The sequence below is a fragment of the Aquila chrysaetos genome, chromosome 9, assembly GCF_900496995.4.
Source record: "Aquila chrysaetos chrysaetos chromosome 9, bAquChr1.4, whole genome shotgun sequence".
Taxonomy (NCBI): domain Eukaryota; kingdom Metazoa; phylum Chordata; class Aves; order Accipitriformes; family Accipitridae; genus Aquila; species Aquila chrysaetos.
The window spans coordinates 11,172,115-11,195,811 of NC_044012.1; the positions used below are offsets into that span (position 1 = coordinate 11,172,115).

At 39.0% G+C, this 23,697-nt stretch overlaps 1 protein-coding gene across 4 annotated transcripts; it reads right to left on the reverse strand.

Annotated features, from left to right (window-relative positions):
- Window positions 1-423: 423 nt before the first annotated feature.
- LSM14A (LSM14A mRNA processing body assembly factor) lies at window positions 424-21,203 on the reverse strand. 4 transcript variants are annotated; one of them, XM_030025266.2, is made up of 10 exons: window positions 20,798-21,202; window positions 12,853-13,016; window positions 11,299-11,431; window positions 10,094-10,213; window positions 8,022-8,198; window positions 7,652-7,714; window positions 6,767-6,946; window positions 5,052-5,223; window positions 3,944-4,172; window positions 424-2,123 (listed from the first exon to the last, which is right to left on the reverse strand). In XM_030025266.2, the coding sequence occupies exons 1-10, from the start codon at window positions 20,916-20,918 to the stop codon at window positions 2,100-2,102; spliced, it is 1,383 nt and encodes a 460-aa protein (XP_029881126.1). In that variant the 5' UTR covers window positions 20,919-21,202; the 3' UTR covers window positions 424-2,099. The 4 variants fall into 4 exon arrangements, with proteins under 4 accessions (XP_029881126.1, XP_029881125.1, XP_029881128.1 ...); XM_030025265.2 differs by having other exon boundaries at window positions 10,094-10,216; XM_030025268.2 differs by lacking the exon at window positions 7,652-7,714 and having other exon boundaries at window positions 20,798-21,203.
- Between the last annotated feature and the right edge of the window lie 2,494 nt (window positions 21,204-23,697).

Sequence of the window (23,697 nt, forward strand, 5' to 3'; positions counted from 1 at the left end):
CGTCACGGCCGCGGCGGGGAGCGGGCTCCGCCCGCAGCGCTCCCGCCCCGCAGGACGCGGGTGTTTTCCCCACGCAAAACACGTCCCCGGGAGGCAAAGAGAACCCCCCCCCCCCGCCCCGCCCCGCCTCCCCCACTTTTCAGCCCCGCTTCGGCCGGAAAGGGACCGCACCGCCGACCCCCCCCCGCCCCGAGCAGCACCTCCGAAATAACCTCCGAGAGAGCGGTTTTATTGAACAGTTTATTCTGGTTTAAAATAAAAAAAAAAAGAGAAACCCTCACTTCCGCGGAGCACGGTACAGCGACGGCACGCCGCCCCGCCTGCCCTCCCGGCCCCCGGGGCGAGGACCGCAGCTCACCCCCCGGCAGCGCCCGTCCCGGGTATGTACAATTCATCGCGTTTAAATAAGCCTGGGACACCTCGTCGAGCATACATCGTTATTGCAACAGGACAGCACTTGCCTCTGTGGCCAAAAACCGCAGCGGGTGGGTGTTCAGAACCATGATTTGTGGATCCCGAAAGGCATTGTTGTTAACATGCAAAAAACATTACTAAACAATATTATCTAACTTCTACGGTTGCCAAATACTTGACCTTAATAAGGAAACCAATTACAAAATACTTCCTTGTAGTGCTATACAAAAGTTATAAAATTAAGATTCTATCAACCACTTTTAAATATTCCAATTTTCCAACAGTGCAGTTTTCCACATCTTTATCACCACTGAACATTTTGAAGATAAAGTGTAAAAAAAAAAAAAAAAAAAAAAAATCAGCAAATTAGATCAAAATGTTTTAATCTTTGGATCCCTTTTTTCCTGTGGCCTTCATATACATATCCAGACACAAATGACCAGGTTCCTATTTCAGCATATCAAAAAGTTGTAACTAGTCATTCAGAATTGGCAAAAAAAGTCCATACTATGTCATTTGTGACTTCGCGGTCTTAGAACCAGAGCCTTAATGTCTCCAAGCTATGGTCTATCAAAATGCAAACAACTTCAAACACTAAGAATTCTTTAAATTGCTTATGTCTACAGGTATTACAACAAAGTTAACATTTCAAGAATTGACAAATGGAGACGTAATTTTGTCCCAGGCATTCCAGGAGAATCACAAAACTCATGTGCCCGGTCCATTATTAAAAAAAGTTAATATTTATCACTAAGTAAAATTAATTGCAAATTTTGACATATGAAAATTTCTTTTCTCCTTATTTGAAAATACCTCCTTAATTTGGTCAAATCCTGTGATATGCCAGAAACTACAAAAATCAAATTCCTGCAGGAGAAGTGAAGAGTGTATCCAGTTCCATGTAATGGAAGAATGTTTTCAAATCTTCATTATAGTCCAAATATAAAAATCAAACGTGTAAGCCTCAAAAGCTGCTAAAGAAAAAAAACCCAACTAATTCAGTGTTCTTCAGCATATCAACTTTTGCAATAACACAGTATGTTTGCCGACTTAAAAATGTTTATTCTTTAAAAAATTAGTTGCTTTTTATACAGCTATACAAAGTTCGTAATGTTTCTTTGGCAATGGGATATAATGGAATTTTACAACTATATAAAAAGTTTCCTTTGCCTAAGAAACAGTATTTACTGTGTGTACATATTTGACTGACAAAGCAAGTTTCCTACTGTCCAGCACCCTAGTTGATAAAAGTACAACTATCTCAAAAGGGATATTACAGGATTTCCAAAAAACAACCTTCAGTGGATCAAAACACTCACAGTATCGACGGCCTTCTGCATACAATTGTCCTTACAACTTGAAGCAATTATCAAATACAGTCTAGTAATAAGAAAAATCCTTTCAGTGATGAAAAAATACTTAAACTCCATCGAAGTACTGCTTTATAATTAACTATACATAAGAAATTACTTATCCTTCTGTCTCAAATATATTTAATGCTCACTGTTTTCAAAGATGGCCATTTTTCAAAAGTAACTGCATTACACCCCTTTGAAATTAAATAGTTAAATCCCAGTGCTGGTGACAAGTATACAGCAAATTAACTTCATTCTTTGCAGAGATTGAAACTAATTCTCTGGATCAAGAAGATCTAGACGTTCACCCGGTTTCAGCTTTCTTGTAGACTATGCAGCAACTTTGTTGTCTTTCTAGAGGGAACAACAGTAGAACGTTAAAATTGATTTTGCAAAACAAAAATCACAAATTAATCTGGGCAACAGCACTGGGAGAAGATGCGCTGTGATAGCTACTTCCCATCTTCTGCAATCAGAAAGGAGACCTCCCTGTGTCATCAGGTTATAGCATCTGGTCAAAACACCCTCGGTCTGGCACACGCTGAGGCAGCTCGTCACTTTGACTAGATGCGTGGCACAAATCCTCCGTCTTTACACCACCTCCTACTTATCTGGAAGGCTGTGAAATTCTTTCATTCAGAAATTCACATCTTTGACCTTCAACCCCTTATTGCAATTCATGCTCAGCTACCAAAAATGTCTTTAAATCACAGGACTAATTCTTGCAAACTAATGAAGGAATAACTGAGAGACAGTCAGAAGTCTTCTGTGATGAGAAAAGGGTACCCCCCCTTCTTTTTTAAAAATTAAAAATATTTAAGTCTTCAAACAGATAACGAAGATTTTGTGTTGAAAAACTCTAACCGCTCATGCAGTAAACTACCAAAAAAGTTCTTCTGTCCCAGTCAGAATTGTAAAAGCCTGTATTTACTTGCACCAATCTGGTTAATTGTATTTGTTACTGATTCTAAACAGTACGCCAGTATTATTTCTGCTCCTTAAGCTAACGTTCATGTCAAATACACTTAATGCCAAGAAAAATGGCTTGCACTGAAATTATTAAAAGGTTTTGGTTTTGCAAGCAACTGAGCTCTGCACCTAAGATAGCACTAGCACAGAATACATCACTTTAACAGCTGGGGCTGACAACTTTGTCCTTCCTCTGAATGGCTGGTAGGAAGAAGGGTTAAGATCTTCAACAGGAAACAGAGAAATGGGTGTCTTAATAGTGTTGCAAAAGCAACAAGTTGCGTAACTATACCATAAAGCAAGATTCTGCTTTTTAGCCATCATAGGTCTTACGGGACACATTACTATTTCTATGCTTGCGTGATTATGAAAGCATGATTGTACATCAGGTTACTTCAGTTAGCAGACTTACATGGTGGCTTGTGCATAATGCTTAAAGGAACTTTAAACTTCATTCATATTTAACTAAAGTAGCAGTACTTAATTTAATCTTTTAAAAACACTTCCTCTATGGGAAGGACAAGGGTGTTTTCTTTTGACGCTTTCATGCCCTATCTCCCACAGTTCCTTTTTACTGAATGACTTGCTGAAAAAAGCCAATCCTGCCTTAGCTTTCCCAACAGCTATTGGATATAAGTATGTAAAGTTATAATTAAAAAGAGAGAAAAAAAGAAAAAAAAAGAAAAAAAAAAGGTTTGTAACAGGACCTTACAAAACTCAAATATTTTTTTATCTTCCTTTTTGCAAAGGGTCATCACTATACTTCAGTAACTTCAATTACTTTATTTTAGGGGTTATATAGGATCTTAGAAGTCTATAGGCTTTGTGCCAACTCATTCACAAAGAATTCAAAAAAGTTTGTTGCATAGTAGAAGCAAATTAAATTACTCCCTCTTAATCTTTAAATTTTAAAATATTGCTTAGAAAAATGCTTTTACTTCTACCCCCCCCCCCATTCCAGCTATAGAACAAATATTTAGGGCATATGAAGAAAGATAGCTTTTAGTTTTGGTTGCTGTCAATAGTCAAATGATGCTATAGCTAAAATTTCAGCATTAATGGACTTTCAGTTAAGCAGCTCAGAGTACCTGCAAAATACTATTCAAGAAATTCTAGTTCAACATCAAATCTAAAAGCTGGAGTTTTTTTACCACTAGTTTCCAAGAACAGTGGATCAGGTCATAGTAACATTAAACGTATTTTACCCTATATTCAAAGTCAGCAAACTCCCTGCCTCCACGACCTCCTCTGAATCCACCACGAAATCCTCGGGGGGCAGTGAAGCCACCTCTTCCACCTCCTCTTCCTCTTCCACCTCGGAAGCCAATCCCCCCTCTGCCTCTGTACCCTCCACGGCCACGATTGGGACGCAGTGGTATTCCAAAGGTCTCTGCATTTAATCTTCTTTCCTCAGCCCAAGTGGGTCGCCGTTCTCTGCCACACAAAAGGAACAAGAATTGTTTTAAAACACACTTCAGAAGGAAGACTGCCTGGCTTAGAATAGCCAGAAAGCCCACAAAATGAAAAATGATACATTAGTCACACTGTAAATCTCCACATTATCCCTTTCTGCAAGAATCTAGATGTCTGCCACAATTCATTTAACTCAACAAAAAGGGATGTGCTACAGTATCATTAATTATACATTAATAATGCCGTAACTTTCCCATACAGAAAGTACACAGTCTGTATCCTCTGCACACCATCATATAATAAAATAAATAAACACTGCCTGCAACTTAAAACAAGAAACAGAAAGTAAGAGTTTGCAGTTACAGATGTTATTTTATCTAGCTGTCAGTACAACAAAACAATCCCTCCACTGAATTAATTCAAAATAGGTCAGCAATCCACATCATCTTCTCTTATAAAAAGGCAACAGCAAAAGATAAGCTTTAGTTTTCCTGACATGCTGTCTTCCCATTCAAACACCACTACTGTTACGTAATCTGCTTAGAAACCATTACCAAAGCACAGTCATAATTGATTTCACTAAAGTGGTAATTTAGTAGCAAAACAAAACAAAAAACCCCCACTCCAGTAAATCTGGAAAGGAGGTTCTAGAGTACGTACACAAAGTTCTAGAAGCATGGCTCTAAAACAACATTTAAAAATGTCTTCCTATTAATGTACTGCACTTGCCCACAAAGAAATTTTGTGCTTCACATTCCTGTTTTATTTTTGCCCACTGCATGTGGAAATAAGCTTTATTCACTTTCGATTCAGAGTTGACTGCAATGAGTAGTGTTGACACTACTTTATAACATAAACATGCATTAAGTAGGCTAACAAGCTTCCCCTTGCAGGCCATACCGATTGTCATCACAGGAGATGTTATCAAAGAAGGATTTGGTTTTGTCATAGTAGCAGTTGGGGCCAAGTGGATCTTCCTCATCTGCATTCCCTTCGCTATTTTGGGTATCAACACCTGAGTCACCTTTGTCTTCTCCATTTACAGGCTTCTCTGGTTTCTCAAGTTTATCTTCTGGAAAATAAAAGTAAACAGAAGCCTTTCAGACCATCATACTAAACAAAACCATCATTGTTAACTTATTCCCAGACAGACACACACAAACTATACTGAATGCTCAAAAAATACAAAAACTTCTCCAAAATTTAACGTGGAAGTCAAATAATTTGACACATAAATTAGGATGTTTTGCTGCTGCTGTCTGGAGGTTTGATATCCTCTATATTCCCTGTGGGTTTAATTAAGAAAAAAACCCTGTGGTAGAACAAATTTGATAGCCGTCTATTTTCTAACCTCCTACCTACCTCCTTTCCAGACTTAAAAACTTCAGTCATTCCTCATAGAAGCCATTCCATGTTTTTGCTCATCCCTGTTGCCCTTCTCCTTTGTCTTTTGGCTTTGCTGTTATCTCCTTTGAGACAGAAGGCCAGCATTCAAGATATTATGCCATGAACTGACTTTATGATATACTTCTTTCCTAATAATGCCTGAAGTTGAAATTACTGTTTTGACTGCTACTGAAAAAGCAGCTGATGGTTCAACAGAACTAGCTATTACAGTCTTAAAGTCTCATTCCTAAATGCTTACAACTTAAATCTCATGATGCTGTGCATAAACTTCAGATAACCAGCTCAACCTTTCCACAACATACACACACACACACACACACACACAAAGATTACCACTGTCTCATAAAATATTTCTATAGCTCCTTATGGTTAGCTTTCCCTTTCCTCTTTACTATTCTGAAAAAAATCAGTATCAACAGCAAACTGTCAACTCATTTAAAAATGATCCAGAAAAAGAGGCAAGCACCAAAGAACAAATCCTATGGGACTCGACTGGTGGTTTTTCTCTACACTGAAATCTGACCATTTATTCCTACCTTTTGTTTCCCAGCTTTTAGCCAATCATTTACTGAAACAGGGAACTCCCTATTTTAACCTGTAACAATTTTGTCCAAAAACAGTGGCAGCAGTGTAACGAACAGGTGGCTGGTCACAAGAGAATGAGGTAATTAAAACAGAAGCCTGCTAGAAAACAAAAGTAAAGTGCTGTCAGTATGGATTTGAACTACTCCTGTGTTCCTTTGGAAAAGGGCAAAAGCAAAGAAATGCTAGAAACTTTCCTAAATTGAAACTCTCATGCATCCTCCAGCAAAGTTCTGATCCCAAACTCATGTTTTTGTGATTGCTTTTGGTCTATTAATAATTGAAAACATAAAATAAGGGTTTTCTTTTATTGCATCTTTTAAAAGTAAACTCACACTACTGGGACTTCCACTCAAGTAATCTGCATTTTAAACCAACAGACTTGTAAGAACATGACATATGATATTTGCTAGTTAAAATTCCTTCAAAACTCAAATATTGACCCAAATATTTAACTAAATAGATGATCCCAGTTTACTACTTCATGGATTTTTTTAGTTTTTTCTTTTAAATGACTGCAAACAAGACTTAGTAGGATATGCTTTTTAAAAGTTGTTCTCCAAGGTAGGACTAAAACAGCAAGACACATTTTTTCCATGCTCAAATCTAGAGCAAAAATGGTTTACCTTTTAGTTTAAGTTTATTATGAAATTCTCTATCAATTTCCTCCTTGTTGAATTGTGCATTTGCACTTTCAAAGTCAAAGTCCTTCTCAAACTTCATTGGACCATCCCTCCTAATACCAAATCTTCCTCGGCCCCCTCTGTGACCTCCACGGCCTCTCCGTGCTGACGGTCCACCTGGAACTGAAAAGAGGGAAATTCTGTTTCGTTTTGTTTTGTGGATTGGTTTTTCTTTGAGGGTGGTGGTTGTTGGTTTTTTGGGTGATTTTTTTGCTTTGTTTCGTTTTTTAGTTCCTGGGATAACAGGTTGGGATTTCATGCATCCTCTTCCTGCATTTCTGTTGTTAAAAGTCCTATTGGGGCAGCTTACAATTTGTAAATTCACTTACAATAATTACAACAGTGACACAGAAAGCATAGTACTAAACTTGTGTACTAAAAAAATTTTCTAGAAGTCATTAAAAGTTTTTGGAAGAAGAGTTATAATGTTAGTAGTTTTTCAGTGAAGTATTTTCGTAGAAAGGTAACAGGTATTTATTTCATGCTATTGTGTTTATAAATCTATGAATACTGCTTCGTTTTGCATTTTTATTCAAATTGCTTAAAATAGAGCAACCAGAAAAGACTTTTCTCTTTAATGTTGACTTTCTGTCCTTGTATTATTCTGGCCCGATACAAAGTTACTGTTACCCACTAAAAACAATTATGTGAAAGCATTCTAAATACATAAAGTCTTTATTACTGTAATCTGAACTGCAAGATTTCTGGATGTTCCAAACAAAGTCCTAGCACTTTGCAAACTATATACAATGCTGTATTTTAGCAGACTTTAAAAAAACTTAATGAAGTCTGGAAACAATGATAACTATTTCTCAAAACAAGATTTACCAATTTGTCGTTTGTTTTCATTTCTGAGTTCATTTTCTGATCTTGAAACCTTGTGTGCTTCAGCTAAAGTTGGAAATAAAAAAGTTATTTGTTTATCCAATTAGGTATTTTTGATCATACTTTTGTATATAGTTATATAGTTCCAATTTCAAAAAAATCCAAACCTATAAAAGTAAACCACAAGTTTAACTCAAAAAGAAAAATTCAGAATATATGCTTGAGTTTAAAAAGAAATATATATATTCCAGGTCTCCGCTGGCCAGTCTATCAGTAGTGGACAGCAGGAAAATTCCTACACATTACCCTTAAAAAGAGCATTTCATACGTGTATGGAAGAAAATAAACTGCACGACAATTATCCAAAAGCTACCTCGTCTGTGCTCTTGATTCTCTAACGATTTTTGGCTAGCAGACACCAAAGGTCTGGCTGGTACAGGACTCCTCCTCCCAACTGGTGCTGGAGTAGCCAAGTGGGCTGAAGCTGTTTGTACTGCTTGTTCCATGGTGGGGCTCCTTCTCAAATGATCTATCTGAGGGCTTGAACGACCTGGGAAAAAGACAAAACAAAACCGAAACCCAAAGAGTTATTTCTCACCTACAACTTTGAGTTACTCGTCTGAACCAATCTAGACTGACAGGTGTATCTGCCTTACCAGTCAAGACAGCTGTGTCCAAAGAAGAAATAAATATTTCTGCACCCTCAGATCCACTAATCCAGAATGAAGGATATTTAGCAATTCCCCTTCCCCTAGTCTAAAAGAAAAAAATGGGTAGGACAATTAATCCCTACCAACACATCCGTGATGTGCATTTAGCTGTGGAATGAAATTTTTTGATTGACTGGAGGTGAAAATACTCTTTCTGCCTCCCTGGAAAGCCAAGTGGAAAGTGACTGCTCCCAAAGGCAGAGATACAGTTACAATACTGAAATTTCATTTCATCTAGTGCACTCTCTTGTATGATCACCACAAAATAAACTAACAGTGATGGCTAGTGCCAGGCATAATGCAGATGGAGCAATGAAAGCTTCCCCACAAAGTGCTGTTCATACATTTCAATTTGCAGCATGAGTGACTGGAGCCAGACGTGTGTTTAGAACAGAGACATTTGATCTGGCCAGACAAGTTTATGACACCATGTAGGTAAATCTACTAAGAAATTAGAGTAAGACTCAAGTCCCAGTAAGTAAAAGAAAAGAATAATGTCATATTCCATAAAAAAACTAACCAAAAGGAAAAAAAAAAAAAAAGAAAAAAGAAAAAAAAAAGAAAAAAAGAAAACAAACACACACACCACAAAAAAAAAAAACCCCAAACCCAACCATACCACACTTAAAAACTACAAAGATGACAAATATTTTTAAAAGCAAACACACACACACAGCAAAAGCTTGTTGGTGCCCCACAGGAAATTTTGTGGCAGAATATATGTTCATCCGGAGAGTATGTCATAAATTAACCCAAGAATCATACAGGTTTTAATTTCACCTACAGAAAACCAAGCTACTCTTTCAACAGAGAAACAGTAAATGCTCAGAATACTTTTTCCCCTTCAATTAATGCAACAAAGTAGAACCTATATTTGGTAATCCACTCAACTAATCCTAGACAGAAGTCCTAACTGGTATACAAATCTCGACTAGATTTTAAGAAAAAAAAGTTTGCTGTAAGTGTTTTGCCTTTTAACACAACTGCATAACCTTAAAAATAGCATTAGGAATATATCCTAGCACACACTTTTACTTGCAGCAGTGAAGAGTGGAAGAGCAGGAAATAACGTCTTTTGGATTTTGAAGAGCAATCTTAACACATTTGCATGAAAAGTGAGGGTGAAGATGCTCAATGTTTAGTTTCTTTTTTCTTTGCCACTGAAAAAGCATCAAGAATTTCCTTTTTGCTTCTACTTTCTTTTTCCAATGTTATACAAACTACCCATACAGTTTCTATTACTATTAACCTGACTTAACTGTCCTGTCACTATCTCTACAGGCAATCAGGTCTGCTGTTAATATTTTTTGTGTAAATATGCATAAACAAAAAAATACCATTAGGAATAAAGATTTAAAATAGTAGGCTGAAGGACTTCACAATTCAAATCAGCATGAAGTATCTTTAGTTTTGTCATGCTATCAATAAAACTAGATAGTGAATTCCCATATACACCTATTTGCTAACTTTATTAAACTGAAATAAGTCCTATTCCTCGATATAGATGCTTTAAGGGTAACAACAAATATGTTGCTAACAGTTACCTATGCAGCACACCAAGATGTAAGAAAACACATTTAAAGAGCAAGTACAAAGACTCTCAGTGCTTTCTGGTTTTAATACCAAGTGTTTTCATGACAGAATTTAGCTGTTTGGTTAGCATTTCTGGCAACCATCTAAGTCACACAGGCACGATTGGTCAAAAAAGATCAAAGAGCTATTCTAAAAGATTTACCTTGAGACATCTGTGGTTTTAGTGATCTTGCATCTGTTGTAAATGCAGAACCAACTGCAGTGCTTTGGGACATGCTAGTACTGGCTGAAGAGTCTGTTCCAAAAGATGTTAAAGAACCTCCTGCTTTGAAAGAAATAATATAGTTGTAAAACCTGGTTTAGACTTTTTTCTGTATTTTTTTTTTTAAATAGCACTAAATGATTAGTGAAGCCATATTAACCAGTTATTCTAGGACACACATGAGTTTGACCTTCCCATGCACTTCCAGTTTTATGTAATGTATGTATTTGTAGTGAATTTGTAAGACAGTAATATCTTGATGCTTTTTATCTAAAAAAAAAATTAAAAAAAATAGAAGAGCACTGCTAACTTTAGTATCACAAGTATTAACATAACATAGTCATGACAGCATCTCACTGAGTAATAAACAAATGTTATTGGTATGTCCTTCCACTTAACATCTTCTAAACAAAAATATGACTGTCACATCTTATTAACTGATATCAAGTTATGGCCAATTCTACAGCCCTCCTTTTACATGGCTAACATTTTTAGTACCAGTTGCCGTAACAGTTACAAGAATTTAAGTTCCTATGTGAAAAACTAAAAGGCGAAATAAAAAACTCTAAGGGAGAAGTGAAAGTTGGTTGGTGAGTCTCAGAGAGCATCTGCAGTATAAAGGAGCAACTAACCCATGCAGCTCACAAATACTTAAAGCATGTACTCTGTGCCACGCTAACACCTCAGGAACAGCTAGAGAACTGTGCTGGCACACGGATTGCTGAACGATCCAAACCCTTGGTTAAGGCACACACCACTTGGTCAACCTGGGATACCAGATGTCGACAGCACAGCTATGGGGCTTTTGTGGAGGAGCTGCCTCTACCACTTGTGAAATATAATGAATATATGATTAATATAATGATTATATATGAAATAGAATGAATTAACGAATACAGGAACCTTTCCCCCCCTTGTCCCTCTGAGACAGGGTATTTAGTTCTCAATCACAATTGCTTTGATTTGAGCTGCAAAGACTATGAAAAACTCTACTTTTGAGCTAAACTGTGGAACTTATACAGACTGAAGACTCTAGATCTGCCCTTAGGATAAGATGTTGATGGAATATAAGCCTCGACTACTGTCTATGCACACACATGCAACTTCACTTATAGGAAAACAGCAAATAATAAAAATGAACATACCAACTCCAACAGCGCCAAACTGCTGCCCCACCAGCGGGCTTGGACTAAACTGACTGTATGCAGGCATTCTGCCAAAAGGACCATAGGACCCCACAGACTGGAATGAAGATGTAGTCGAAGATCCTAGTGAAGACTAAAGACAAAACACACTTGCAGAAATTAATATTTACACAAAAAGTAGGAAATAGTTCTGCAAGGCAAGAAATGCAGAAACTCTAAAACTATTTGTTAAATTTACCCTAACACCACCACCGTGGCTAATATGTATGCAAGACCTTAACATTCAGAAAGTTGCTTCTTTCAGTATCAAGAATTTAGCAGCTTTAACACAGAAGCAAAGACAGCACAAAACCAACGAATTACACACATTACTCTGCACAAAAACTCAAATCAGTTAGCAGAAAATATTTTTACAGGTACGTGTACAGTTTAGAAAGCACTTTTACCCTTCTGATATCACAAACTTGTGAAAACAGTACCATAAAATTTTACAATCTTTTCCCTAGAACCTCACATACCGGATTCTTTTGTCAAACACATGTATAAGCTTTTGTTAGCAAACTTGGAAAATTTATCTTTTTCCCTGAAAATTCAAAAACCACACAAACAATGAAAGACCCAAACATAACGGAGGAGAGTGGGGTTATTACTATTATTGGAGTTAGCAGTAATGCAATTTCACAGCTCTCAACTACCATTGACAGAAGGAGTTGCACCAAATTTAGCAAAAGACCCTAGAGGATTGCAAGGGTACTTTATAAGGAAGTATCAAGAATTTTATCTTATGGAATACTTAAACATTAGAAACTTAAACACTTCCATGGAATTATCAAATTCCATTTGAACCTAGAACTTCCATCTTGCTCTCAGGGATGATTTTAAGACACCCCACAAGCACAAATCAACAAGCCAACAAATTTCAGAGATCAAAAATAACTACCACTGTCAGCCCATTTACTACAAAATAACAGGTTAATTAACCCTGAAGGCTTCTAGCTGTAATTTGCTTTCCCTTCAGCAACCAAGTATTCCCATTTCAAATAACTGCCCTTTAGTATGAAGCCTTTTTAAAAACACATAGCTAGATGAAACACTTTTAAAGTCATAGTCAGCCAAAAAAAGAGTTGAACATTAAAATCCAAAAGAAAACAAAAACAAACAAATGAAAAAAATCACTAATTATTTGGAGAGGTTTCAGCATCTACTCCATTTGACTTATACCAAGTCTGATCTCTCCAAGTAGTCTTGCATACATGTCCTCCTAAGCCAAATACCTTTCAAACAAGGCAGCAAGGTTTACCAAAAGTCATTAGTTGTTTTTGAAAAACTGGCAGCTTTGGCATTCAGTGCATTGTGCTAGAGTCAGATTTCAGTCTTGATTTTCACAGTTAAAGACATGATTCAAAAGAGGAAAATCTTTCCAGAGTTCTTTACATTGGGTTGTGAACTTTACAGCAACAAACATTTCAATTTTTAAACACTCAGCTAGAGAGCACTTAAAGCTACCAGGTTATCTCTTCAGCAACAAACATCTAAAAATATGTTTTGACTTACCTGAACAATAGCAGGGTCCTGTGGCAAAGAACACTGAGGCTTTGGTGGCTCACAGACAGTTAGGTCTTTAATGTCACTGCCACGGAATATAATATACTCAAAGACTTCATCACGAGGTGGTATAGGTCTATCAGTTGGTCTATCTTCTGTACCGAAGGAGCGAACTGCAAAATTGGGAAGGAAGAAAAAAAATAAACACATCCCACATTCAACAAAAAGGTTTCAAATATACTGCAGAGACCAGCAGCTTTAAATAAAAAGAATAAAATTTTGTTGAGCAAAAAAACTTATTAGATAGGCAGCATATTCTTTGCCATTATCAACTGCTCAGACATAAACAAGTAATTTGATCTTACAAATTTCAGTTAAAAAAAATCAAGTAGAAAGACACCTCTTCTGTTCCTTACTGAGACATCACTTACGCCATCACTCACATGTTGAATATTTTGACTGTTTTGTGAGGATAAGGGGAAGCAGCAAAGCAGTTTTTTGCTGAGTTAACACTTTTAGGACATTATAGCAAGAGGAAAACCAACAAAAGCTGGTCAGTCAGTCCTGTGAATCAAGGACTACATGAGTTTACATACTTCATATTCTGCACATGCAAATCAGGCAAAAGAAAAGCTAATACTACTAGGAACTAGAATATTAAAAATTACCGAAAACAAAGTATTTCTCAATAGATTCAAGGTCTGAGTCAAGATTTAAATAAAAATTAGGAATTCTGTGGTACGTATATACAATTTTCACTAAGCAAAATGCATTCTTCTTGCTGGTGTAAGGTTCATATGATCTCTGTCAAATTAAGTAAACTCACTGGGCATAACTATCTTCCTAAGTAGGCCTGCATAGTGTGCAGCATACCAAGACATTAAATTTATTTGTATGTACTTAGCTGAATTCCAACAGTTTTCAGATTGCATAGTGATGAAGCTCATCATGCTTTTCCATTTGCACTACATATCACTACCACTGGATAGCATCACTTTACTTTCACTACCCTCTGAAAGACTTTTCCTCACCTTAAGACTGCCAACCCTATGTGAATATAAAGTGAAACAAACAAAACCTGAAGAGAGGTCTCCACAAGCTAGAGTTTTCTAAGCAAAAACTAAACAACAAATTGAAACCAGAGAAGAAAAAAAAACCCAAAACCCATGGCAATCACATTCTACTGAACATCAACTTGCAGCAGCTTTAACAATCCCCCCCGACTGTCTCTGCTCTAGCCTTTTGAGAGGTTTGTAAGGTACTACAGGTTATGCTGAGAAAACATCCATATTTTGCTTTAATTTACCAGAATTAGTTTTCTCTCCATTTTCAGATGCATCAACAATTTGGAGACATCATTAGGCACTTATTTGCAGCCATAAAACCATTAGTCAAGAAAATCAGTTTCCTGTAGAGCTGTATAAGGTGATACTGAGTCATTTCTCATGCTGCACCAACCATCTTCCATCACTGTTGCTTCTCCTAGTATCGCATAAACAGAGCTTAAGAGTCAAGTATTACAAATCTTTCTGAGAAGCATAACTCAGGAGTAAAGGGATCAACTCCACACTACAATGAAAAATAACATTAAGTGGTTACAATTATTTTGTTCATTCTTATATCATCTACTGAACTGAATTTAATCAACTTTTCTATTTCTGTGCATCTGAAAGTCTACTCTGAATGGTACTATGAAATGTAAGCGTTGTAAAAAGGCATGTACTGTTAAGTGAATTTCAATCGTTGTTATAAGATAAATCTGTCTTTTCTTCTTTCACTACTATCTGAAGCTGAAGAATTTGCAGAAATTACAGCAATATGCAATAGCTTAACAATGTTATCAACTGGTCATGTGCATTACTGTAGCTCACTGTTGCTTTTTATTCATCAGGTTTTTCTACTTCCCTGTCTTGACTGAGGATCCACCTTCACTTTCTGGCCATCCTATACTCTACTTATTACATAACTAATAAATTAACTTGGCCCTCCATTCCATCATTTGACCTGCTGTCTTGGTAAGTAAAATCAACGTTGATTTTGTATTGGTTCTCTCTATCCCACACTGAAATAGTTGCTCTAGTAGCTGCTTTGCCTACAAAGGTGCACAAAAACGGCCAGAGTGTGACAAGTAAGTTACTGAAGTATTTTACTTTCTAGCTAAAGTGAAGGAACTAAGCAGTAGCAACATCACAAAAAAAGGGTAGTAAACTGAGGATCACATCTCACCTTTACATAGAAATAAAAATCTGATGAACTATGGAAGAAATCTGCTTTGAAAGTACTCAAGTAAGAGCTATGCTGCATGGATAAGTATTTTACTATTAACACCAACATCACATGGCACATATAGGAACAGTTTTAACACCTGACAATTACCTTTCTCCATCCTAAACCAAACAAAAAAAAAAGTGAACCACCTAACTTTCACCTAATGACACCTCAACAGAGGTAAAAGGATTTTACTGTACATCAAGAAGAATTTGTCTTTCTCTCTATCATAAAATTCCAAAAACATCAAAAAGAAGTATTTTCAATACAAAAAATTAGAATTCATCTTTAAGAGATTCAGCTGTATGCAACACATCAAGACACTGATAAGGTTGTCAATGGTTTTGCAATAAAACACATCAAGAGTTGCTACTAAGAGTTTGGGTTTTTTCTGTACCTCTAGCCTGCTCCAAAGCAAACTGGTTTTAGTACAACTTCCTGCAAAATACAAAGACAATTTCATCCAATGAAGATAGCTCTGCTGGAGAGGAGTAAGCAAACTCCTCTGATTTGGGGTTCAACCTTCCCCTCTAACCCCAAAGCAACATGAAAAACCATCCCCAAGTCTAATTTCCTTCTAAAGCAAGGAACCAGAACTGCATGTGCAGTGATCTAAGAAAGCAGTTTAGGGTAAGGGCTGCTTAATGTTTTTGCAGTGTCTATCCCAACTACATCCTTCAGATAGTGGTATAACATAAAGAGTTGAATGTTACTTTCAATATTTTGCAAAGGGATAGCTATCTTTACAGTTTCTTCTTTCCTAGCTTGGATTAGGATTTAAGATAATCTGAGCTCATTAAAGGAAAAAGTCTAGTATTAAAGGTGGCAAGTACAATAGGATTTTAGAAAGAAATAGCTGTTACCATAGTTTTGCGTAATCAGAAATACTAAGTTGCCAGAGTATCAAAACCACAAGGTATTGGAGCAGCAGCAGTCTTACAGCTCTATCCAGCTGTCTCTCATGGTATTTCCTCAGACTATACATCCTTCCTTCAGAACAGGGTGCAGTGGTTCATAGATAGCAAAATACTGAAGAGTGAGAGCAAATGAAAATAAGCATGTGAAAGAGAACGTAATCTTATAACACTTACCAGGACTACAGAATGTAATCTTATAACACTTACCAGGACTATGGTAAATCCATTTTATCTTACCTTGTCAATTTAAGTGTGTTTTTTTGTTTTGTTTCATGGGGGTTTTTTTCTTTAATAATTTAAACTGGCCTAGGGACTTGCAAACAAATAGGCAACCATCACATGTCAAAAGCAAACTTATTTTTTGTCAGTGTAAATACACACAATTAAGTAGAAAGAAACTAACACTGTTGAGCCGAACAGGATTCATGTATGTGACTTTATGCCCAAGTAGCTTCACCAATTTCACATATTGTCCTGCAAATAAATCTGTGTACAGATTTTGACTGACTTCAATGTTACTACTACATTATATTTTAATGCATATTCCTACATTATGCTACTATAGCATCCAAGGAAAAAATTGCAACTTTCCCTATCAGTTAACAGAAATGATTACCTGTTGATTAACACAGAAAAAGACTGTGTTAATCAGAACCCAAGCTGTATCTTCTACTAGCAAAAAAGGACTCTGTTCCCATATAATGTGAGTTATTGCAAATAGGTAGTTCAGTCACTGTACACAGTACTGACACAATCTTATCAGCCTTACTTCATATGTAACATACATACACATAACCAGTCTTTCCCCACTCTTAAGGCATCAATGAGAAGCATGATGACTAAAATGAGACCACCACTACAAGAACAAGTCATTTCAATTGCCATCTCTCTGCAAAACATCACAACCCTTTCCCACTAAACATGCTTAAGATACCTGCACACCACATTACAGGAAAAGTATTAATGTGAAGGAGCCAGCTTGTGGCAGGCTCTTATCTTCAGAACAATTAATTCAGTCTGCATTCCCTTACTCATAGGGATGGTGAGTTCACAGGGAGATAGATACAAGGGAAGTAGCTAGGAGTGGGCTTTGACCAGAAGAATTTTTCTGCTGTGACATGCTATGTACAGGGTTGGTTTGGCACACATGCCCTAAACCTCAAGACACAGAGGGAGCATGTCACTTAACTGACTAAAAAATAACATCACAAAAACTTGATAAAAAATTTACCCTTCCCTTTCCTGCTCCCACCCCAAACTGTAAGAAATGCTCAAGTTTTTACAAGAATTTAACTTTCTTCTGCCTATGTTTCTGAGTCTTTCACCCAATTAATACTGTAAAAAAGTTTAAAAGAAAGGGAAGTTTTCTCTTTCATGTCATTTCCCTTCATAGTCATTAGACTATGGCAAACACTATCACAGATAGTTGAAAATGCCAGAAATGCTGGATGTTTAACTACTTCTTAAATTACTGAAAGCTATTTCATTAATATCTATTAATTACAATGATTCCAAATGCAACTCTCAATGTTCCAGCTGTTAAGTGAAAACTGGTGCATTATACCAGAGAGACAGTATACAATTTTCTGTTTCTTATACTTGCATGCCTAAGGATTCCCTACTGTTGGCAGGGAACAAAGCCTTTTCTGACCCAATATGGTTGTTCTTACACAGCTTACCTACATTAAAAAAATCTCTCTCTCTAAATCGGTGCCTTGAAATAGTAAGACATTATGTATTACTACCACGAAAGACCATATCTAGTTTTTAATGCCACAACATGTAAGAGTAAGCACAATCCGTCATGATTATTCTGTAACTGCCCCAGGTAGGGCAGCAATCACTTTACAGCAAGAATATTTTACTTCTAATCATGGCTTGCAAACACTCTATTCTTAAATTGGTTGGATTTAATAATGTTTAAAAAATTAAGTATGAATGAGAAGTATGAACAAGAAGGACATTCGAAGTTAGCAATCCAAAAATCTTATTTCTGTCTAAAACCCCAGAAGATTTAAGATAAATGAAGGCATTCCACATGTACAACTTAATGAGATTAATCTCAGACTTCAGTTTAGCCCACAGAAGTCCTACTGTTTGACAAATCTGTAGTTATTCAAGAACAGATTCCACCTCTACTTCTGCACTTTATGTCACAAAATTTCAGTGATTTCAGTTGGGAAATGAATAATGATAAGCCACCCTGCACTCAACCCAGGTAACAGTCACACAACACCAGCTACGTAGCAGAGCAACTAAAGGCATCCAGTCATCTTTTGGGGCTTTTTTTGTCTCTTTCTGACAGAAAATTTGACATTTGTGGTAGAGATCCACGGTAAACAGTTCTGGTTTGAATTCTGGACTCACCACAGGAAGAAGAGCTAACTACTGGCTGATCAACATATTTACAGCTATAGAGAGTTCAGAAGGAAGATCTGCTTCTTTCCCATACAGACCTGGCCATAATTAACCACACGTGTCACCTTACATATATGCTATCATACCACATTCACATGACCCAAGCCATCATTTATTCAGAAACTTGAATACTCCCAGAATTGAGCATTTTGTTCATAAGCACAGTGAACTGTTTTACAGTCTAATACAGTTGTTATCAACTTCCAGATTAATCTCAAGATTTTTGGTTCCAGGTGGCCTAGAAATACTGGTTTATTCTCTTCTGAATCATGACACTATATTACAAAACACACACTCTTCAGCTAACTCAGCCAAGTTTTATTAAAGCAAATTTAATGGTTTAGATTTACATTTCTGATGAGAGCTATGAGAAGAGAGTAGATTAGATTTGGAACTGTAGTTTGATCTATCTTAAATATATACACTTTGGCAGATATCCCATACCATGACTTAACCACTCTTGAGAAGTCATGCAAAATTGGCTTGGTCAGCACTAAATCTGTCTAATTTAGGGCAAGACTATCACAAGCTCCTCAAGGATGGGATTCTTGTAAGTGCTTTTGTACAAACCTTAACAATCACAGCATGCAACTGGAATTTCTCAACATTTATTTTTAATCACAGTGCTCATCTTTTTCTCATATAAACAAATACTAGCTGTCCCTTTTAAAGAGATAATGCAATTCCAGCAAAGTAGTTTAACCTAAAGGCAACTTTAGAAATAAGTAAAAAAAAAAAAAAAAAAAAAAGAAAAATCACATCATGAAAGCTAAATGGCCCATAAATGAACCATGCAAGCCTGGGACCAAACCTACTGTAAGGTGTTTCAAAGCATATATACAAGAATTTACAAAACAAAGTGATCTATTTCTTAACTAGCAATTGGTGGGGGGGGGGGCGGGGGGGGGGGGAGGGGGAGTGTAAGATGAGGACCTTAAAGTGACAAGACACACAAACAAGAATCACCACAAAGGCCAATGCAAGATGAAAGCAAACAAGCTGCTGCACGGTATCAACTCCACAGACCGACTATTATACACACCAACTATGTAAAATGTAACAGATTGTCATTATACTGGAATGCTATACCTATCGTATCAAACAGGAACTGAGGTTCGGAATACTCTCAGTCCCAAATACTTAATTTACACAAGGGGCAATTTTTCCCTTTACCTAACGGTGGGATAAACTCTCTGCTTTTACATATGCATTTAGATTATTTAGCAAGACTTTACAGAGGCAAGAAGTGTAAAGTAAAATACCACTGAGTTTTGCAGAAGCTATTATAAAGAAGTTATTAAAAATTCTGACTTAACTTTTTACCTGAATATTATACATTCACTGCCATGGCTAATACACTTGTGTTGAGAGTACATTATCATGCGCAAGAAACAGCAAAGACCTTCGGATGCCCAGTTTCAAAGACCCTCTTTTTTACTCGCCAGTCTCTCTTCTCAGTAACGCATCTTCCTAACTTTCTTATACATACACACCACACATTTTCCTCTGCTCAATACATTCTCACACCACTGTCTGTACCCAATTTTGATTTACACAGTGCCATACAGCTACCTCCGAACTGAAGAGCTCGCGATCAGCTGCCTCTGATAACACAGCACTCACAGAACCCCCTTTAGACCCGAGCTGTCTCCTACCCCAGGATGCAGAAGAGTTCAGTCGTCCGCGGCCCTGTACCCTGTAGGTCTGGAATTCTTACGATGCAAAGAAATCCTCCTTCCAGCCTCCCCCTCCAACTCCCTTTCACGCACTAACCCCGGACCACTTCCACCGCTAAGGGCTTCATACTTTTACTCTATTCAGGACCCCTCTGAGCAGCCCCTAGCTAGGTAACTAACGTTCCTGGCTCCTCTTCGCGACGGCCCCTCCGCCGCCGCTCCGAGCTTTCCATACCCCCGCCCGGAGCCGGGGGAGCAGCCCGCGCGGCGGGAGCAGGGGCCTCCGCAGCGCCGTCGCTCTCCCGACCCCTTGCTCACTTCCACCTCTGCCGTGAAGCGTCGCGGCTCGCCACAGCCCCGCCGCAGACGCTCCCGTCGGCGAGGATGGCGGGAGGACGCGCCTCCGGCCGAAACTGCGCGGGCTCTTCCCAAAGCTCCGCCAAGCCCCCTCGCAGCCGCTGCTGGGCCCTCGCAGGCTGTAGGCCTCCCCCTCGCACCCCGGGCCTCCTCTTCGTCACAACGCCAGGGACGACTCTGCCGCGCTTTCAGGTTCTTGCTCGATCCCCGACGGTCCCCAGGCCGCCGCACGCACCGCGGTCCCGCTCCCCTCCCGCTCCCTCCCCGAGGCGCTGCTGGGTCGCCAGGGCCCAGCCCTCTGCTCCGCCAGGTCCTTACCCTTGGCCAGCGCCACAGTGGAGTTTTCGGTGTCGATGGTGTACAGGATCCCTTCATAGCGGATCTCGGCCTTGGAGATAAGGCTGATCTTGCTCCCGATGTAGGGCGTCCCCCCGCTCATGGTGCTGGCTCCTCGGTCAGGGACACCCCCCCCCCTCCTCCCCTGCCGAGCGCTCCTGAAGCCGGGCACGAGCAACTAAGCGAGCCCGGTTCACAGTCGTAGTAGGCGCTCTACTCCTCCCGCTTCGAGCCCGACCTTGCGCCGATCCCCCAGCGACGGCTTTCCCTGCGCAGACTCCCTCAGCACACCCCGCACCAAAAGCACCCTGAAGCTCCCAACATGGCCGCTGCCTTCATCTTCCCTCAGAGCCGCCCCCCTTCGCTCCAGCCGCGAAATGGATGCCGGGAGTGGGAGTGATCTCGCGAGAACGGGCGGCCGGGGGCGGGCTGGGGGCCGCTGAGGGGAGGGGGCGGCCATTTGGGCCGCCCGGGAAATTAATTAACTTAGCGCTGTAGCGCGTTCCCGCCTCGCGTGTGGAGCGCGGCTTCCCCGGCGGCGGTGCGGCTCGCACGGCAGGTTGGGCTCGGCTGTGCCTCGTCGCGCTTTCCCTGCCTGGCCTAAGGGTGCTGTGCGGGGCCGGATCGGGGCTGTGCGGGGCCTGCGGCTCCCCGGCTCCCCCTCCCCGGGCTCCCGCCCAGCGCGCCGGGAGTTTGAGCTCGCAGCTTGGAAACCCCACCCCTGCCGTAGCCTGTGAACACCGGGGGATGTGAAAGTAGGTTTGGTGATGTGGGGTTTTTGGGTTTTTTTGAGAGAGGTCCAAGCCACCTATCACTGAGTGCTAAATTCTTGTGATCCTTAATAAGCAGTTTAGAATCCGGTCACGCGGAGAGCTGCAAAAGTCTAGATGATAACTAACTAGCTCATATTTCAAGGGGGATTCCATTTTACTCAGTTGGCAGAGCGTTGAGGTAGTCGGATCTTGCCAAGCAACACCAAGCAACGCAACTGTTGATGAAATATTGACTAAAGTGTGGAATTAATGCTGAAAAAATACCCTTTTAGTACAAGTAAGGACAAAAAAAAAAATCGTGAGTTTGAGATTGCACCTAACTTGCACATCTTATGTAAAAATCATAAATGAGGCTTCCTGTTGGAGGCTTTGCCTGTTAAAACATGATCCTGCCTCGGGCCCCTCTTTTTCTATTTGCAGCCTAGAAAATTACATGCAACAAAAACTAACTTCTGGAAAGGGTACTTAATAGCTTTTGTTGCTGCAACTGGACACTACTATGTTGCAAAGATTCAGCAAGTATTTTGTTCAGAATAGGGCTTTGAAACACAATAGCAAGCCAGATTTTTCTGCAAGGGCCTGCATGTTTCTAAATGGGAGCCATACTAGACTTCTGGAAACTTTATGCCCAAGTTCAACTGACTGTAAAGTCATGGAGGACTTCAGTGCCCAGGGAGCTTTACTGTGATGTGCTTCTAGCATGTCCTGGACTACCTGAAAGATTTGGAACAAAGTTCTTCGGTTAATGAATGGACATACATGACCATATCAAGTCCTTGGGAGACCACTGTTGAAAATCAGCATTTGTAACTCAGCTCAAAGCAAGCTACTGTTTAGAAAAGTAACAGGAGAGAGGGAGTCTTCCTGACCACTAGACGTTGGTCTGTGGCCGCTTCTCAATTGTGGCAAAATGACATCTGTGGGAGGAGGTGGAGAGCCTAAGAACAATCTAGAGGATTAGCTACAGTCTATATTACATGGTTTTCCTGCTCCTGCCTCCTTCCAGAAGGAGATGCATCAGCTTCAGATATGGATGGGGCTTGGAAAAGGTTAAAAAGCTTTGGAGGAGGCTGCAGGGAAGATCAGGAACCTGGCTGATGAAGAGAAAGGACACCATGAGAGGAAGGAGGAAAGGGTGTATCAGGGAGGCCTGGGATACTGACATAAGAGGGCAGAGAAGGGGAAGAGGAATACCTTGAATTACAACCACTTGCCCCGAAGACCCATGTGGTTTTGCTTCTGGCCAACTTCTAAGTTCTCCCTCATCTGCCCCTCTCAGAATTGTAGTTGAAGACTCCCATTTATAGAATTAGGGTTTCAAGGTTGTGTGGTGGAATGTGAAATAGAAATGGACATTTTTTTTGAGCTTGGGACAAAGTAGATAAGCATGTCAGGAGACAATTCAAGCGAAAAACTGCCAGAGTTTGCTTTTAGGTGTTAACACTTGCAAAGTTTCTGAAAGAGAGATGTTGGCCAGAATGAGTAAATGAAAAAAGCTAGGAATAGAAAAGTATCCCCTTGAAAAACTTTTTACGTGTTAAATTGGAACCTTCTTGATGTCAAATTTTCCCAAGTCTCTCCATCAAGTCCTGTCTAGGTGAGCACAGACAAGTATTTACAATTACAATTAACTTCAAAACAAAAGCACCTAAATTTCTATAAGCCATATATAAAAAAAAAAATCCCATTGCAACTGAAATACACAAAACTAAATTTAGATATATTTCTAGAACAGCTGTTGGTTAGTCTAGCCGTCTTTGTGCTCTCCAATTTGTGGAATTTATCATTTCTAATTCACACTTAAAATCAGCAGTTGAAAGAATATTTTTATAGCGTAAAGTGAATTTCAATTATATATGTAAAGAGTTCTGTAAATTCATTTTAAGAAGTTATCGGAAAATCTTATCTAAGCCTGGTAGGTACCATTTTAATGTTAATTTTAAACTTACGATAGTTAAAATTGTGTATTTGAATGCACTGAAAGTGCGTGTTTTAAAGAAACTGACGTCACATACTAGAAAAATAGTGCTCCTTTCTAAGTGCTTTCACTTCTCTAGATGACAAAAAGATAGTTCTCTATGTCAACTGTTATTACTCCCTGCAGCTTAA

Excerpts from the sequence above, each read along its gene's own strand:
- LSM14A (XM_030025265.2), bottom strand. The coding sequence starts at position 20,918 with ATGAGCGGGGGGACGCCCTACATCGGGAGCAAGATCAGCCTTATCTCC. Across the intron at positions 13,017-20,797 it reads CACTGTGGCGCTGGCCAAGG|TTCGCTCCTTCGGTACAGAA; the intron begins GTAAGGACCTGG and ends CCAATTTTGCAG. Across the intron at positions 5,224-6,766 it reads TAATAAACTTAAACTAAAAG|AAGATAAACTTGAGAAACCA; the intron begins GTAAACCATTTT and ends TTTATTTTCCAG.